Raw genomic sequence first — 18,652 nt, forward strand, 5'->3', positions numbered from 1 at the left:
TCTGGAAGGAACAATGATGCCTAAGCCAATATGTTCCCAAGCCTGTCGTTTAACCTTCAGATATAAAATACTGTATCCAAAAAAACCCCAAAACATTTAAAACATGACACTGTTATCATCAGTAATAATAACAGAGGCTAGTAATTAGCCTGCACTCTCTTTGTGCTCGGTACTCAACCTTCCCAGCAGCCCTCTGAGGTAGGTCTTTATTCCCATTTTACAGAAGGGGGCACCTACTGGAGACATGAACTGACTTGTCTAAGATCACACAGCTGCTAAGTGGAAGAGCTGGGATTTGACTCCAGATTCCAACTCCAGAGCCTGTGCTCTCACCCCCATGCTTTTACTACACCTTCTCAGACACCTGAAGACCTGGCAGTCACCCCTCACGCACCATAAGCAATGCTCAGGGATCCCAAAAAGCACGGCCTAAGGAGACAGCCACAGGAGCCTCTGACGAAAGGTGTTGCTACTTGCAAGTCTCTCATTCCTTTTTCACCATGTTTTTCTACAACACGGAGAAACCCCCTGGCAGGCGTTCCAGGCCCAGGCCGCATTCACTTCTGTATTCTGGAGGCCGACTGGGTGGTGGGAACATGGCAAGCATTGCATAAAGGTTTCTGGACACACAGACAAGATGCTCTGTAATTACCTCTGCACAGTTTCCACTAGTCTTTTCCTCATTTTCTCAGCTTCAATTGCGAACAACCACGGCTCCAAGGGTTTGGCAGACCTGGTGATCGCATCGAAGAATCTTCTGGTCTTACTGGCACTGTGGGACTTATTCTGAATCTGTACATATGACCTCCAAAGAACCTGGTTGTCCGGATACAACTTTAAAGCCTCCGAGAGAGCCTCTCGCAGAGGAGCCAGAGGGTAGACGGCGACTTTCATGTGGAATCTAAGCAGACTCGTGTGCATCAGGGTGACGGCCTCAAGGGCACTGCTCAGGCTCGGGGGGCTGGCACTGCCCTCCAGACCAGGGCCCTCTGCGGAAACAGAGACCTTGTGTTTCGCAAATACCTGCTCATATATCCGCACAGCAGCGTCGATCCCTATGGTCAAATACTGGAAGAGCATAAAGCATTTAACCAGGCTAATCAGGCGGCTAAAGGAATCGGCGGGAGCTGGATCGGAGACACAGCTCTCCCCCAAACAGTCCTGCAGCGCGTGTTCATAAGCCTTCCGAGCTTTCAAAATGTGAATGGCCAAGACTTGCCCGGTGTAGGGCCCGTAGGCCCCATCCTCGGTCAGTCTGGTCAATACGTGAATGGCTCGGGCTGGGGCGGCCCCTCTAACGTCCGGCAACACCTCCACCTCCAGCTCGGCATAGAGGAGACCGAGCTCACACAGCTCGTGGTCCTTCAGTTCTCTGCTCCCTGCCATGCCGAGTGCTGTATCGAAAACTCTTCTGGCGTCCTCTGTGTTGCCGAGCAACCACTCCAGATGCGCATACTGCTTCCAGAGGCAAAAATTGTTGCGGTTGTCGGGCTCCTTGAGGAGATTCTTGGCTAGTTTTTTGCAGTTCTTTCCTTGTGATTTTAATCTCTTCTTGTTTTTAGTGTGCAGACACCAAACGACCTAAAGGTAAAAAGAAAAGAATGACTCCAAGTGTTCTGTGATATTAAAGACATCCCTGTGTGCTGTCAACTGCAGAAAGCCGCACAAGGTGCCTTCACTGCCTTCCTTTACCACGGGTCTGCTAAACACTTAGGCTCTCTGAGAAACAAATCAGGATTCCACCAGGGCCACAGGAGCCCCCAAATGAACACATCTAGGTTTCCATCTGAAATCCCTACAAAGAAGGCTTATATACTCCACATGCTCTTCTCCAAAGATAGATGACCACCAAATTTTACCAGGCACTATTTTAATAATACAGCCTGGTGTGTGCAACCTGCAATTAAAGCATCAGAACTTTGGGTTTTATAATTCAATACTAACCGGTGGCCAGCAGAGGGCAGAGGAGTCAACCCTAGATGAACTTCTAGCAGATAATGAAGAGCAGCATAAGTAAGTAGCTTATTTTATCTATTTTAATAAGCCCCTAAATCCTCTAACCTGGCTTAAGCTTAAGCTTGGTCCTTAACACTAACTGCTCACATAATCACAGACATCCGGTAATAAAGAGTCAACACAACAAATAGCTCCCCTCACTGATGCGCTGGACTCACTCCCACCTTCCTCCTCTTCCCCGTGGCCCCTCAGAAGGGGCAGCCGCACACCCGGTGCCTTTGGGTCCCCAAAGGAGGAGGTGCTGTGGCCCAGAGCCCTGAAGAACACCAAGAGCCTGGCCATCCCACTGACAAACAGCGACGGGAAATGAGGTCCTCACACAGGGGAGGAGGAGGCCGGAGTTACCTTTGCAATCTCGTACCGTAACCAGGAGAAGCAGAGCTGAGACCTCTCCTTCCCTGAAAACAAAGGCATCACGAGGTGGAAGATGCTGCAGATGAACTCCTCGCCCTCTCGACTGTGACCCCTGGTCCAGTGCCGGCAACCCAGCTGGTCCGTGCGTCCGACACAGCTGACGCCGGAAAATGAAAGGTTGAGAAAAGTCAAGGGCTTTTCATCATAAAGTCCATTGTCAAAGATGCTGTTCTCATCCATGGCCAGATAGAGGCAGGAGGCCGGAGGGCTGAAGCCGGAAGGCACACCCAAGAACTGCAGAAAGGCTGCAATCAGCCGAAACTGAAGATCCGGGCTGGAAAGCTGGATCAGAGACTGTCCAATATCATCAAACAACACCTGCAACAAAGACAAAATCAAGTGACCGAATGCAACAAACAAAAAAGCCTTCACAATTTTTTCCACAATTCTTTTTAGAGGGATATACTTATGAGTCAACATTATTCAAATTAAATTTTAAACAGACAGGAGCTAGTTGTCTGCAAGACGCAAAAAAGCTAGAGGCCTCCCAAGGCAAGCTGAGGGCGGGAGGGTGAGTGCCAGGGGTCCTGCAGTGCCGGCAGCGTCTCACACGTCCTGGGAATCCTCCACAGGAGGGGACACCAAAGTGGAAACTTTCAAAGTCTCCTAACGGATTCACAGGAAATCTAAAATCACATTCACTTCTTTTTTTTTACATGCACTTCTGAGAACACACAAAATTGCTTTTCTAGTTACTTTGATAAGTTACAATTGTGAAGAATTTTTATTTTAAGATAGAAGAACTTTACTACTTTGTGGTTTCTTTGTATAAAATTGCTTCAGGAAATGAAAAATACGCTCAAAAATACACAAACAGCAGCACAGTAAAAAGAAAACTGCAGGAGCAGCGGACCACGCTGAAAACAATGGTAAGAGCCCAATACTGACTGCAACTGTTTGTAGCTGACTTCGCGTAATAACTTTAGAATGTAAGGCCCCGGGGACTACACTGTGTCTCAGGCCCTGCTTATCTGACTGGTCTCTGTGGCCCTCAGCAAAGAGGAAATCAAAACACGAGCACAATAAAAGTGGACTACCTGGGACTCAGCTCATCAAAACCATCAACTAATCAGAAAGCTTTTTCTCCTCCAGGCTTTGACTAGAGAAAAAAATCTAAGAAATTGCTCACGGCAGTAGTTTGCTCCAGAAATGAGCTTCCGGGAAACGCCAAAATGCTGAGCCTTGAGAACTAACTTCTGAAGGGTAACCATGAACTCTGTAAAGCCATCAAACACCAAAGACCGAGCCCACCCACCCTGCCTGAAAACTGGCGGGGCAGGGACCTCACGGGCAGGCTCGCCTCAGAAGGTCGAAGGTCACTGCATGAGCAGCCATTCGCCTGGGCGCTGGCCCTTCCCTCCTGCCCAGAGGCCACCTCCGTCCTTCCTCCCAATTCTGTTTTCTCATTCTGGCCACTCCTCGAACATCCCCAGCCCTCTGGTTCCTTCACTCATGCTGATCCCTCTGCCTGGAGCCGAAGCTCTGGCATCAAATAAATACTCTCCACATCCAGGACTATTAACTGAGCGCTCACCACTGGGCAAGCTTCGTCCAGGCACCGGTGACGCAGCAGTGACAGAAACAGGAAAAGTCTCCACTCTCACGGCACGTGATTTGTAGGGAGCGAGCAGGTCAAAGCTCAGGAGCCTTGCTGCTGTAAAACCTCTCAGACTGTACTTGTGACCTGTCGCATGCCAAGCAGCACAAAGTAGACCCTTGAAGAGCACGGGTTTGAACTGGGCGGGTCCACTTACACACAGATCTTTTAACTAAACATGTCCCACAGGACCCCGTGACCCGTGGCTGGTTGAATCCGCAGCTGTGGAACCATGGATGCGGAGGGCTGACTGCAAAGTTATACTCGGATCTTCAATTGCTTGGGGGAGTCGGTGCCCCTAACCCCCTCGTTGTTTAAGGGTCGACTGTAGTAGGTATCTTGTCAAAGTGGCTCAATTCCAGGTATCAAAACAGAATCTCCTCCTTCGTTTAATGTAAAACTTCCAAAGCTGCTGGCCACTGGGCAGAGTAGCAGGCGCCAAGCCACGCAGCAGCCGTGAGGGACGTAACCTGAGCGCCTGGCGAGCACAGGTGCGCAACAGATGCTACTTCCTCCCCAGCAAGACGAGCTGGACACCCACCGTCCCAACTCGGCCTCTACATTCCTGTCCCTCTTGTCTTCCGGAGTCACACCCACCCACCCATCTTTAAGGATCCAAGAGTAGGGTGGGGAAAGTGGACACAGTTGAAGAATCTAGGACAGTGACTCCACGCTTTTAAACCCTGAGCCCCCAGGCTTCCGTGTGAAAAATTAACTGAATAACCCGGAAGACAATCTCCAGAAGGGGGACCACCAGAGCCGACCCTCCTCCTCGGCGACAAGAACTATCAGGTCGAGTGCCTCGATGCTCCCCCATCACTAGCAGCCAGTGAAAGTCTCCCAGGTTTCCGGGAAAGAGGGGAGTTTCCGTAGGCAGGAGCAGGCTAGAACCTCCCAAGCCAGGCAGGCGCCCAGAGAGCCCAGCAGACTCCTTCCAGGGAGCCAAACCCCAAGGGGAACGGGAGCAGAGCAAAGACCCCGCGGGGGACAGCGCTCACCTGCCTCTCCGGGTCCTCACAGTCTTCCTCCACCTGCTTCTTGGTCTTCTCAGGGCGCCACGGCCGCCAGTGTCTGTGGTCTCGGGACCGCTCAGCAGCAAGCCAGATCTGCCACCTGGGCAGAGTCTTATCTTTAATTTCCTGGTCGTCGTCTTCTGGTTCATCATCGTCATCATCTAGGCAAGAATCAAACTTCTAGACACCTAACCAGCAAACAAAGCCACCATCAACACTTAAATCTACCTGCTGGTTCCAGCTACAGAGGTGGGCACCTGGAAGGCCAAGGTAAGACCCAGGCCCAGCCTTCTGCGACACTCAGTGGCATTTACAGACTCTCCCATAATCACTCAGGTTCCCAGAAAAAAACGGCAGGTTAGCCGGTGAAATCAGATGATTGTTAATGCTATCACAGCCATTAAAATGGGAATGACACATATTTAGGACAGCACTGCCCAGCGGAACTTTCTGTGATGCCGAAAGTGTTCCAATTCTGCGCTGAGTAATCTGATAGCTACCAGCTACAAGTGACTTACTGGGCACTTGAAATGTAGCTGGTAGGATAACTGAATTTTAAATTTTATTTCATTTTAACTAATTTTAATTAAAATAATTACATGTCACTAGTGGCTACTGTACTGTACAACACACTTCTAGAATGCTAAATGACATTTAATGAGAGCATTGCTTTAGATTTTCTTAAGCCATCAGAATTTTTAGCCAGTGGCTCTATGATTATGACACATGTTCACTTTTTTTTTTTAAAAAAAGAAGCAAGCCAAGATATCCTATACTTTATTTCACTTTGTTTCCTAACTCTGAACATGCAAAATAGGAAAGGAAAAAAGTCTGAGTCTTCTGTAAGGTTCAATATTTAAAAATAAACAAACAGAGTATGTAAAATGGTGCAGCCACCCAGAAAACAGTTGGGCGGTTTCTTATAAAACTAAACTGCACTTAACATAAGACCCAGAAACTGTATTCCTCGTGCTGATCCCAGAAAAATGAAAACCTATGTTCACACAAAAACCTATACATTAATGCCCACAGCAGTTTTATTCATAATAGCCAAAAACTGGCAACAATCCAACTGTCCTACAGAGGGTGAACAGAGAAACAAACTGTGGTACATCTATGCCATGGGCACTGCTAAGCAATAAATATGAAGAAACTGCTGACACATGCAACATTCTGGACGGATCTCAGGGGAATTCTGCTAAGTGAGTAAAAGCCAATCTTAAAACGCTACACAGAAAACAACTGTTAGTGAGGATGTGAAGAAACTGGAACCCTTGCACACTGGTGGTGGGGATGTAAAATGGTGCAGCTGATGTGGAAAACAGTATGATGGAGCCTCAAAAATTAAACACAGAACTACCATATGATCTGGCAATTCCACTTCTGGGTATATACCCCAAAGAACTGAAAGCAGGGACTCAAACAGGTATTTGTGTATCCACGTTCATAGCAGTATTATTCACAGCTGCCAAAAGGTGAAGCAATCCAAGTGTCCATCCATAGATGGAGAGAGAAATAAAATGTGGTGTATACATACAATGGAAAATCATTCAGCCTTAAAAAGCAAAGAAATATTGACACATGCTTCATACTGTATGAACCCTGAAGACATTACACTAAGTGAAATAAGCAATCACAAAACAACAAATATTGAATGATTCCACTTATATGACGTTCTTAAAATAGTCAGATTCATAGAGACAGAAAGTAGAGTGGTGGCTGTCAGGGGCTAGGGAGAGAGGAGAGGAATGGAGAGTTAATACTTAATGGGTATAGAGTTGCAGCTGGAGAAGATGAAAAAGTTGAGGAGATGGATAGAGGTGATGATGGTCGCACAAGTGTCTGAATGTAATTAATGTCACTGAACTGTACACTTAAAAACAGTTAAGATGGTAGATTTTGTGTGTGTTTTACAATAAAAAATGTTGAAAAGAGTTACATGCCATGTGATCCCATTTATATAAACAGAGGTGAAATAACACAGTAATATAATAATAGACATGGAGAACAGATCAGTGGTAGGAGTGGGGGGGAGCAGGGAGGAGGTGTGGCAAGAAAGGTACAGCATAGGGGGCTCTGTGGCGATGCAGTTGTTCTGTATGTTGATTGTGGTTACGTGAAGCTGCACATGTGGTAAAACCGTAAAGTACGAAACAAACACAGGCAAAGACGAGTGCCTGTCAAACCAGTGAAATCTGAATAAACTCTGTGGATTGTACCAGTATCGATTTCCTGGCTGTGCTACTGTCTGCAGCACTACCACTGGGGGGAGCTGGGTGAAGGGTGCACAAAACCTCCCTGTGTATTTTTTTCCCCAACTTCTTGTGAGTCTATAAGTATTTCAAAATAAATAACGAGCAAAAATCTCAAAAAATCGAAATGCATGATACGTGTACCAGCATTTTAAACCCAATATTCTACCCAATGCTCTTCTGAATTCCTCAAAGAAGAGAACAAATTTAACTATTTATCACCTTCTTCTAAAGGTCTACATTTGAAGTAATCCTTTAATCACGCTGAGAAACTTACTATAAGAGAAATTACCCCTGTGAGTTACATATCAGACTTAGATACCAGAATTTATTACATCAGTAATTCAAAAAGTTACATGGTTGTGGACAGATGTACATACGTAACAATCACAGCCTAACAGGAAGCGAGGGTAAGCAAGGAGAAGTAAGTTGTACCGTATGAAGAAGTACTTCAGAATCAATGAGAAACACCAGCCACTCTCTAAATGCCAGCCCTGTCATGATGAACCAAAAACTTAAAAATAAAACAAAACCAAAAATAATTATCCACTAGTTTTCTGAAAACAAGAACCTTTCAACCTTTCTCCTGATGCTGCTGGGGTTTTGCGTACTCCCATTATATTCATTAGAAAGAAATTCATTGAATTCAGTAGAAGATTCTCTATAATGGAAACTTTGCAGGAATATTAGCACCAACGTATGTCCCTAACTTGATACTAAAAATCAAGGTTTCAACACTGGGGTTACCTTTCTGAGAAAATTAACTTTACATCTGATTATGAGTGACGATCAGACATTTGGACATTTATCAGAGAAGTAATGTTAACTTGGTCTCTGGACACTGCTATGAGAACTCCATCCTCATAGAAATGCAGAATACGGTAAACTTTAGAACGTAGATTCCACGCAGTCTAAGAGTCTTGCTCATTCACAGAACACAGAAACAAACAAAAACAAGCTGAAAACACAGAACCATGCTGAGTCGGTCACTATTACCCAACCTGCCTTAGTGGAGGCGGGGATGCCACCTGGCCTGGAGCTCTGCGCTGCCACGCAGACCTTAGCTAATCCAAAGCTTCCATGCCGCGGATGAAGAAACCAAGGCCCAGAAAGGTCACACCTGTGAGAAGAGGCTGGCCGAGTCTGGGCTCTCTCCCCCTCACACTTTCAACAAAACCAGAAGGTGAAGCAATTCCTGAATAGCTGAGAGCTGTACTGTCCAATTCAATAGCCACAGTATGAGGCTGTCAAGCACCTGAAAGTGGCTGGTCTGAATTGAGATGTGCTCTGAGTATAAAATATACACGAGGTGGCCAAGTCTTTGTATGGAAAAAAAAGAAGGCAAAATATCTCATTAATTTGTTTAAATTGATTACATGTTGAAGTGTTCATGTTCTGATATACTATGTTAAACAAAATACATTATCAAAATTAATTTCACCTCTTTCTTTTCACTTTTTTAACGTGACTACCAGAAAACGTGAAGTTACATATGTGACTTGAATTATATTTCTGTTGGTCAATGCTGTCTTGAAGAATACAAATCTGGAAAATACTCTGGAGTCACTTAGGATGACTACTGTATAAATGCTAGTTAATAATTATAGTATTCCTGAAAAGGCAAGTATTTTTCAAATAACCTGTTGGTCTGTACATTGCCAAGAAAACGAAAAGACAGTCTTAAACACACACAAAAATGGGAGGAGGGAGAGCAGGGGATTAGTAACAAAATTACTAATCAGAAGCAACCTACAAAATGAAAATTACTTCCTCTGGAAAGAAATTCAACCCTCAAGAGTGTATGGACTAAAGGAGGGGATGACAGTCAACTGCTTTAAAATGTCTAAGGGGAAGAAACAGTCTTTCTCCCAGGTCAGTTACTTCATGAGTTTTTGACACTTTGATGTTTGCACAGTGTTCTTAAGCTACTGATAAATAGCTCACACCTACAAACAAATAACCCGTGAAGACGTGAAAACAAATTCTGGAAGGAAAAGGCAGAGCATCTCAACTGAGAGGCGCCTTACCTGGGCTGACGACCACCCAGCCGCCCCGCTCCTGCTGCTGCATCCACGCTCTCCAGCCTCGGGCGCCCTTCTCCCCGGCCCTGGGCTCTCCACTGTCCCAAAAGGGCTCAAAGAATTCTACCTGTTCGGGTTTAAGATACAGAGGTTAGCCTACCTTGTACAGAACTGCTAAGTCACTGGGCAAAATCAGTGCTGACTGGCATAAGAGGTGCTTATGATTCTTGAAATCTTGCCTGCCATCAGTCTTGGGAGTAGATATACGATACACAAAACAGAAAAAACAATTAGTGTGACAGGCAGCCACCAAGAGAGGCCCCCGTGGCCCTCCGCTGCCTTGAAGTATTCACACCCTTGAGTGTGGGGTGGGCCCAGCGGCTTCTAACAAACAGAATATGGCACAAGGTGATGGGATGACACCTCTGAGGTTAGTTACAGAAAGACCGGCCAAGCCCACCAAGAGGGACCTGCAGCTGGGTGGGAGAGGGACGATTTGCCGGTTCTGACCCTGGTAGGCCAGTCTGACCAGGGACAGTGGCACTGCCAGTTCCCTGAATGCCACTGGGCCCCCTAACTGATACCTGAAGTCATGTTGCTTTCAAGACCTTTGGAGGGGAAGGAGATTCAAAGTCTTTTTTAAAAATAGAATTACAGTTGATTTACAATATTATATTACCAAAGTTTTAACAGGACAGACTGTGAGCTCTTGAGGTCAGGACCACATCTCAATTACAGTAAATTCCCAGCACCTGGCACTGTGCCCAACACACAGGAGGGACTCAATAAATGTTTGCTGGGAGACAGCTGAACATGGCTGGTACCCAGCGAACAAACAGGCCTGCAGGGTAAAGCCTGGTCCCCGCCTCAGTCATCTGGCCACCAGGCCTGCAGCGTGTGGGGGCAGTTTGGCAGCAGCAATTCCCTATGGAACAAACGTGAACACTTCCATGAACAGGAAACTGAATATGTCATCACCTGACAATCGGGACTTTGAAAGTTGGCCAGTAGGGACTTCCCTGGTGGTGCAGTGGTTAAGACTCCGCGCTCCCAATGCAGGGGCCTGGGTTCGATTCCCGGTCAGGGAACTAGATCCCACGTGCCGCAACTAAGAGATGGCATGCCACAACTAAGGAGTCCGTGAGCTGCAGCTAAAGGAGCTGGCAAGCCGCAACTAAGGAGACCCGGTGCAACCAAATAAATACTAAAAAAAAAAAAAAAAAAGTGAGCCAGTAACCTGTTCAATGAAAGCTTTTGCAAGACACCTCTTGAAGAAGAACGAGCAGGCTTCAGAGGGCAGGAGCGGCAGACGACGCAGCCTGAGCCCCAGTCTGCATCCAGGAGGGCCACAGGAGGGCCAGGCCCTTGCGCTCCGAGTGCAGGCAGCCACCTCGGCAAGGGGAACCGCGAAGACTACACTCCCTCTTTACAGGATTTGCTCTTATAAAAGGGATGGCAGAAGCGCAGGCAAGAAAAAGAAGGTTTTTTTTTTTTTTTTTAAGTGTGATGAATGGTTATAACCAATTCATTTATTCCACGGAAAGACAGACCAGTAATCCCAGACTCTGCCTGTTTTCTGTTGTACTACTCTGTTTATGGTAACAATGTCTCTCAGTTACAAAGGTATGGAATGTCATTAAACAAAAGCTTCAAAGTTGTCATACACATGCTTTGAAATTACAGACCTCTTATTCACTGGGTGCCCACCACCTTCAGCTCTGTGCCAACAAGCACTGGTCCCTACCGTGTGCTGGGAACACGTATTAAGCTGAGGTGTGGTCATGCCCTCAAGAGTATTTAAAGCCTCAAGTGCGTGGGCCAGTCCTGGGTGATGCTTCTGTCCTGGGCAGCGCCCCCCAAGCCCATCAGCAACTGCTCCCACCCCAGAGGGTGTCAGCAGAGGGGTGGGGGTGAGGGAAATTCTGATCCTGACCCCCAGCACACACCCCAGGCTCCACAGAGAGGTTTAAGAACCACTTCTGCGGCACAGCAGGTGCTTCAAACAGCAAAACGTGTCTTAAAGTAACTGTGTTATCTGGCTTATTATACTAATAATCAGTTATACCAATACTAACCAATATTCTTTAACCCAATTTTGTCTAGGAAAAAAAGGTTAAAAATAAGGATGATAAAAAGTCTTTACAGGCAGTTCATGAAAGCTCCACAAGATGGAGACCACAGCCTGTCACCAAAGACTTCTGAAAGTTCACCATAAATTCAGATGTCCAATCCATCTATCATCAGACCCTCTTTGCTGAGTAGAAAACTGAGTTTTCTTGAGTAGAAGAAGGGAAAAGAAGGTTTTCTTATTTGGATAGTTCCACGGTAATTTTTTTTATTGCTTCACATCACAAATATTGGCAATGTTCACTCATCTTCTAAATGACTCACCCCCCCCAGCCCTACCCACCCCCAGTTAGGATCGGTGTTGACAAAGCACCAACATGTGCTTGCAACTCCACTTGCAACTCCAGCAAAGATTTTAGGTGGTGGAAAGGTTAAGCAGGGAGAGACACGGGATTAGCGTGCAGAGGCAGGAGAGAGAGGACCACAGTTTAAAGGGCATGACAACTGCCTGCCTGGAGGGCGGGGGCAACTAGCATTTAAACACGGGCAGTTAAGTAAGGGAAAAAAAAGGAACATAAGTGAATCTTTATATTTGGGGAGGTGGAGGGATCGTCTTTCCTCTCTCCATGTTTCACTAATTTCATTATGGAATTTTCCTTGCATTGCCAGAATATTTCTGAGGAACAATCCTCAACAGGACTGATGTAAAGAAGGATATAAATATTTTAAAAATATGACCACCACCTCCCATTATCCACACACCCCCACGAAAGAGGGAGAGGGGGAGGGAGAGAGATGGAGACGGGGTGGGGGGACTCAAGCAGGACTCGCACCTGTCCTTTGGTAGGCAGGTCTTTCACACTGTCGGGTTTGAAGAAGGTGAAGTCAACCATGGCCTGGAACAGAGAGACGGCCTTCTCGGAGTGACCAGCCTGCCGCAGAAAGTGGCACTGCTGAAGAAAGAGGGCTGCAGGCAGGGAGAGCAAAGGGGCAGAACCCTGGTTAACACCCAAAAAGGGAGAGAACGTAACTCCTACAGACATGCAGTTTAACACCCAGAACATCTTTTCCCTGAAATTAGTGACTTAATATTTTCAAAGCTGTGAGACAATACACGTCCTGATTTTAAAGGACTCGAATAGTACCGCAATGAAAGCAGATTCTCATTTTTATGTGAAACTAGCACAGAGTACGAATAGTAACAATAAAATAAGGCAAGAGGATGGTCTGAATATTGGTTATCAAATACTCAAAGCTCATTAATATGAGAAAAATTCTAGGAAAAGGATGGCGTCACAGATTTTTTATCAGAAAGCAAAGATCTGTACTCAACTGATCACTAGATGGCATTATTCACCAGCAATTTTCATTGTGTACTCAGTCCGCTGTAAACAAATCAGGGTTCCATGTTTGAAAATTTCAGTTCATTTAAACTGTGGTACAATTCCATCTACTAAATACCATTAAGCTATTTGAGCTCATCACAAAGGATATCAAACATGAGACTCTTTTAAGTCAGTGGAGTAAATGCTTATTATTTCTAGAGCAATATATTTCTATCTTTAGAAATTAGTAGCACTATTCGATAGCAGGGATTTGATCAAATAAACGCCTGCTCCATGCCGGACCCTGAGCTAGACCCACCATATATTATCTCAGCTGACATGCGCAACAATCAGGTAAAGCAGGTATTGTACTATTGCTGCTGAGGGAGAAACTAGAGCTCAAACAGGTTAAGGAACCTATCCAAGGTCACACCAGAGCCCATGAAGGGCAAACTCAGGATTCAAGTCAAGAGTGACACTCTCCAGCTCCTGCATAACATGCAGTCTCCCGTGCCTCATTACTGGACACAATTTATATTCTAGTCTCCTTCAGGACCTGCCAAAAATGGTAACAGTATAATAATACCAAAAACCTATACCTATCAGTGATGTCCAGCCAGTCAGGGCAACCCGCACACACAGTAGTGCCTCAGACCCTACGCTATAATGGGTCAGAGGAGCAGTGCAGGCATCTCAACAGATAAGGCCACCAACAGCCAAAGCAGTTAAGAGACTTGACTACATTTACCTGATTAATAAGTAGAAAAGTTGGAACTTCTAGTCTGGTGATATTTTCCGAACCCTACTGGCTCTAATGCCCCACCACCAAGAAGTTGGAGGGGGAGAACCTGTTATCAAAAGGAGTCATAATACCTTTTTTAAAAATCAGTTTTATCGATTTAGACATTCCTAAAATAAACCAAAAATAAATCTTCATTTTCAAGTTAGCCAGAAGAAAGTACAGCTCCTCCCGCGTAAGAGGATCTGGTCATCATCTCCTTACCAAACATGGCCTCCTCAGTGCCAGGCAGCTCGGGGTGAGACAAGATGCTGCCGTCCTTAACAGCAGACAAAGTACTCAAGCATTTTCCATAAAGACTCTGAATTTTTGATATGGAAAAGGTGCTAAACTGGCTCTGGCAAAATAAAAGGTATTTCTGCCAAAGGGCTGTATTGTTGGGATGTAAAAATATCAGTTTCTGCCACTCTTTGACCAGAGTGGCGGGCTCCCAGAACTCGGTGCAGAGCTGCAGCTTGGCAAGTTTCAGATCCACGCTGCTCGGGTTGCTTTCCACGGCCCGTTCCAGAATGGCCAGCTTCTTCTCCAGAACCAGCCTCAGGGACCGCTTCTGCTTTTCCTGCTGTCCTTCCTCGATGGCGTACAGGCCCGGACTTCTCATGACCTCGTCCTCAACAACAAAAACACTGATTTACAAATGCAAATGGAAGCGGGGGACCCTCAGGATTTCAAGGCTGCTTGTAGAGTGACTTATAAGCCCCAAACGGTTTCTCAGCTCTCAAAATGAACTGTTATTCAGACATGTTTGATCTTGTGTTTAGTTCACCTAATTTACCTATCCACTCTCTGTCATTTTAAACTTAGATTTATGTATCAATAAGTAAAAGCATGCAATGTCTTGAAAACCTTTTCTGAAGAGCCAGTTTTACCAATAACACAGCCAAATGTAGGACAAATATGATAATTATATAAGTGGTTCAAAAAGATAAGTGGGACGAAGACAAATCCATGTGTTCCAGAAGGGGAGCACACAGCTCTAACTACGTCATTCCACAGGCAGCCCCTCTTTGCAGTTCTGTGCACTTCGCATGTGCTGTTTGTATTTCAGGAACACCTCCCCCTGCCTGGTTAGCATCTACTGTTCTTTCACGATTCTGTTCAAGTTTCACCATCCCTTGGAAGCCATTTCTTACTCCCTAGTGGCAAGTCACCCTCTCATTCCATCCCCAAATTAGATGTTATAGCATTTATTACCCCAGATTGCATTTATCCTCCCTCACTGGGCTTTGAGTAAACTCAAGGCAAGGGCTGAATTCTAGTTATCTTTAGAGGCCCGGCACCAGGGTTCCTCCTAGGAGCTCAAAAATCACTGCAGAGTATATCAGTGCCCCAAATTATGACCGTCATTCTAAGGTAAGAGAACTGGGACAGTGATACTTACCTGAAAAGCAACAAATGCCATCCACAGCTGAATATCCCGAGGATTCTCCCAAACCCTCCTGTTAAACTCCTCCACCTTGGCCTTGAGAAGCACATTCTCTTTGTTGGGCTGTGAATCTGGCTGCTTGGATTCTTGCTCTGAAGGACCCCGGCCTTGTAACCACTGCGTGGTGGCTTCATCATAAATCCCCAGAGGGTTCAACCAGGTTGTAACAGGGGAAACCACATCCTCTGCACCCTTCACTGGGATAAATGAGATCGACTCTGATGAGGGAGGTTCAGTTTTACTGCTAATGGCAACTCCGTCAATGTTCATTAATCCCACACTCTTCTTTGTAAAGTAGCGCTCGACATGCTTGTGTGACCGCTTCTTTTCTGTGGAAGTCCCCTCCCAAGATATACACTGCTTCCTAGGGTTAATGCCAAGGCAGGAGTCTCCTTTCCTCTTGTATCTTATATTTGAAAAAGAAAACAAGTTACTGAGAGAACATGTGCCCTGGATCCTAATGACTGAAGGCCCAGCAGACACACTTTTGTTCTGCAAGTTAACTGCATATATTCAAATTCACCTTCCCTTCAAATTGCTTCTATTTAGAGAAGTACGAGGATTAGCTGCTAACTTTTTCTGCCTGTTTGACTTATTCCTCTGACATGACTCTTTGTTTACGTCTCATGAATTTAAGATCATGCCTGTCTTCCAGATCTTAGTAACTTATATTCTCCTGCAGCTTTGTACAGCTCTGTCCCATACACTGTGTCATTTGAACATCACAATCATGTGTGACAGGCAAGGCGGAAATCATCTCCTCTTTTACACCATTCCTAGATGAGGACGCTGAGACCTCAGGTGACACTATGTCATCTGTCTCCTAGACCAGTCCCTTTTTCTCAGTACTGCCCTGTGTCCCTACTTAAGATAACAGAGAGGTCTAAGATTCTTTTTTTAATCCTGAAACAAAGTATGTCAAATAAAATTACATTTGGCTATTTTCTACTCTACAGGAAAAGAGGCTGGGTTCTGAAATGCTTTTATGGATCATGTAGGCGTCCCTAGAGTTAAACACAAGATTACTGAATATGTGCACAAAAGCTAAGGAAAACTGTGCACACTTTTCTGTATGTATGTTATACAAACAACCCAATTAAAAAATGGGCAAAAGATCTGAGCAGAAATGTCACAAAAGATATGAATGACCAATAAGCACATAAAGTGGTCAACACCATTAGTCATCAAGGAAAAGCAATTAAAACAGTGAGATACAGCACAGGCCCACCAGACAGCTAAAGTTAAAAGGACTGACAATACCAAATGTTGGCAAATGATCTGTGGAGTAACCGGGACTCTCACATGCTGTTGGTGGGAATGTAAACTGGTACAATCACTTTGGGAAAAGGTCTGGCAGTTTCTTAAAAAAACTAAATGCAGACCTTACCCTATGACCTAGCAATTCTATTCCTAGGTATTTACCCAAGAAAAAGGAAACCACAGGTCTACACAAAGAGCTGTGCACAAATGTTCTCAGCAGCTTTATTCGTAACAGCCAAATACTGGAAAAAGTCCAGGTGTCCATCAGTAGAAGAATGGATAAACAAATGGTGGTATGGTATTCCCACCAGGAAAGAGGAACAAACTACCGATAAATGCCACAGCATGGATGAAACTCAAAAACATTATGCCGAGTGAAAGGAGCCAGACACGATGGAGCACATACTATATGATTCCATTTATATGAAATTCTAGAATAGACCATACTAATTGATGGTGGAAAAAAATTAGAATGATAATCTTCTCTAGGGAGGTGGGGTGTGGACTGAGTGGAAAGGAGCCTGGGGAAACTTCTTGGGGTCATAGTAATGTCCTCTATTTTCATAGGTGTCTGGGTTACACAGGTATATGCATTTGTCAAAACTCAGCAAATAAAGATGTGGATTATTACACTGTAAGTAAATTTTAAATCAAAAGAAAAAAATAAGCAAATCTTGAACTCTAGCCAATGATATACACACTGAAGTATTCAGGGGGCAGTGTATTGATTTCTGCAATTTACTTTGAAACGCATCCAAAAATTAAGATGGGTGGGTAGACAGCCAAATGGACACGTACGTGACAAGGCAAGCACAGAAACATTAATGGTAGAACGTAGGGCATGGTTATATGAGTGCTCACTGTAAAATTCTTTCGACTTTGGCTGTATTTTTTAATTTTTTCACAATAAAATGCTGTGGAGAGAAAAAAACAGGAGAGAGGTGCTGCCATCTTCTGTCAACTCCCAGAGAACTTCTCTTCCACCTCCTCCTGGTCCAGCTCCGTCACCTCCTTTCCTTCCTCACTGTCAGCAGAGACCTGAGAAGCTCTCTGCTCGCCTGTGCCTCCCTCACTGCTCCACTGTGGTGGATTCCACTTTAGGGGAATAGTTTCTCTTGCACACACAAGTTTTCTCTCAAACCCTTTCTCTTTATCCTCTCTCCCAGTTCCTCCTGGATTACCTCTGGATAATCTCTCTCCTTTCCATTTATGAGTCAAACAACTTTAGCAAAGGGGTGATGAGATAAAATAGGCTAAAATAGCTCTATATAAGCCTTTCATCCCCTAAGAAACAAATTTTAAGTTAAAAACTAGTTTTGTTTTCCTTAATTACTATTTTCTTTTATTTTCACTAAAAATGAACAATAGTTTACATATTCAATCTCTTAAAACATGTTTTCTGACTTTAAAACTGCATTTTGTAAAACTGATTTTAATAGCTTCCTTTTATAACAAATTTGATGAAAATGATAAAGGAGAAAAAAGAATGCTACTGGTCTACATTATTAAGTATCAACTTTCAGATAATGTGCATATGCATATATACATACACACATCCTTTTTTAAAATAGCTGATATATAGCTTCAGGCTTTCCTCCCTACTTTTAAGCATTTCCCCATACCATTAGTTTTAGAAAATACAATTCTTATTGGCTTCAAACTGGTTCATTGGAAGAGTGTGTCATAATTTATTTAACCATTTCCCTACTGTTGGATATCAGGTTCTATACAATTTATCACTTATCACAGAACCTTAATAATTGGACAGGACCTAGGATTAATGCAATAGTTCCCCAAATAAAGGCACTTTTCCTATAAAATCCTTACCAAATAATCAGCTAGTCTTCACTTGAATAATTCCAGAGGTAGGGACCCTCACTTTGTTTGGAGGTTCAGTGAATGATATCACATGTATCTAATTTAAATAAATTCAGATATAGGTACTTAGTCACCTCCCCCAAAAAAAGAGAGAGAGAAAGAAAGAAAGAGTGAAAGAAATGAAAAGAAAAGAAAGAGGGAAAGGGTTTGGGAAGAGAGTATGTTTAAATCAAACACCCAGTTCTGTCCTGAATCCACTCAGTGGGTCTGAGCCCCAGAGTAAGCTGGACTGAACAATATGAATTTGTCTTTCCTTTGGCGAATTCAATTCACACATGCCTTCTGAGTGTCTGACTGCCTAGGTCCAAATTCCAACTCCACCATTTACTAGCTGGGTGACCATGATCAAGTTTTAAAAAACAAACAAACAAACTGTGCCTCAGTTTCCTTGTCTGTAAAACAGGGATAATAACAGTACCTTATGTCAGAGAATTGCTAGGATGATCAAAAAAGTTTATATATGTAAAGTCCTGGGACTTCCCTGGTGGTGCAGTCATTAAGAATCTGCCTGCCAATGCAGGGGACATGGGTTCAATCCCTGGTCAGGGAATTAGATCCCACATGCTGCGGAGCAACTAAGCCTG

General features: G+C 44.5%; 1 protein-coding gene across 2 annotated transcripts in view; it reads right to left on the minus strand.

Moving 5' to 3' along the window:
- NRDE2 (NRDE-2, necessary for RNA interference, domain containing) overlaps positions 1-18,652 on the minus strand; it is a 44,767-nt gene that overhangs the window by 5,208 nt on the left and 20,907 nt on the right. For both annotated transcript variants that reach the window (XR_004348287.1, XM_032621450.1), the window contains exons 5-11: positions 14,886-15,336; positions 13,709-14,114; positions 12,214-12,347; positions 9,320-9,440; positions 5,026-5,201; positions 2,362-2,748; positions 653-1,581 (exon numbers count right to left, since the gene is read on the minus strand). Coding sequence is in view for 1 of the 2 variants with exons in the window: in XM_032621450.1 (XP_032477341.1) it covers positions 653-1,581; positions 2,362-2,748; positions 5,026-5,201; positions 9,320-9,440; positions 12,214-12,347; positions 13,709-14,114; positions 14,886-15,336 (2,604 nt within the window). In the remaining variant the exon portion in view is untranslated. The remainder of the gene's footprint in view (positions 1-652; positions 1,582-2,361; positions 2,749-5,025; positions 5,202-9,319; positions 9,441-12,213; positions 12,348-13,708; positions 14,115-14,885; positions 15,337-18,652) is intronic.

The sequence above is a fragment of the Phocoena sinus genome, chromosome 2 (assembly GCF_008692025.1).
Source record: "Phocoena sinus isolate mPhoSin1 chromosome 2, mPhoSin1.pri, whole genome shotgun sequence".
Taxonomy (NCBI): Eukaryota; Metazoa; Chordata; class Mammalia; order Artiodactyla; family Phocoenidae; genus Phocoena; species Phocoena sinus.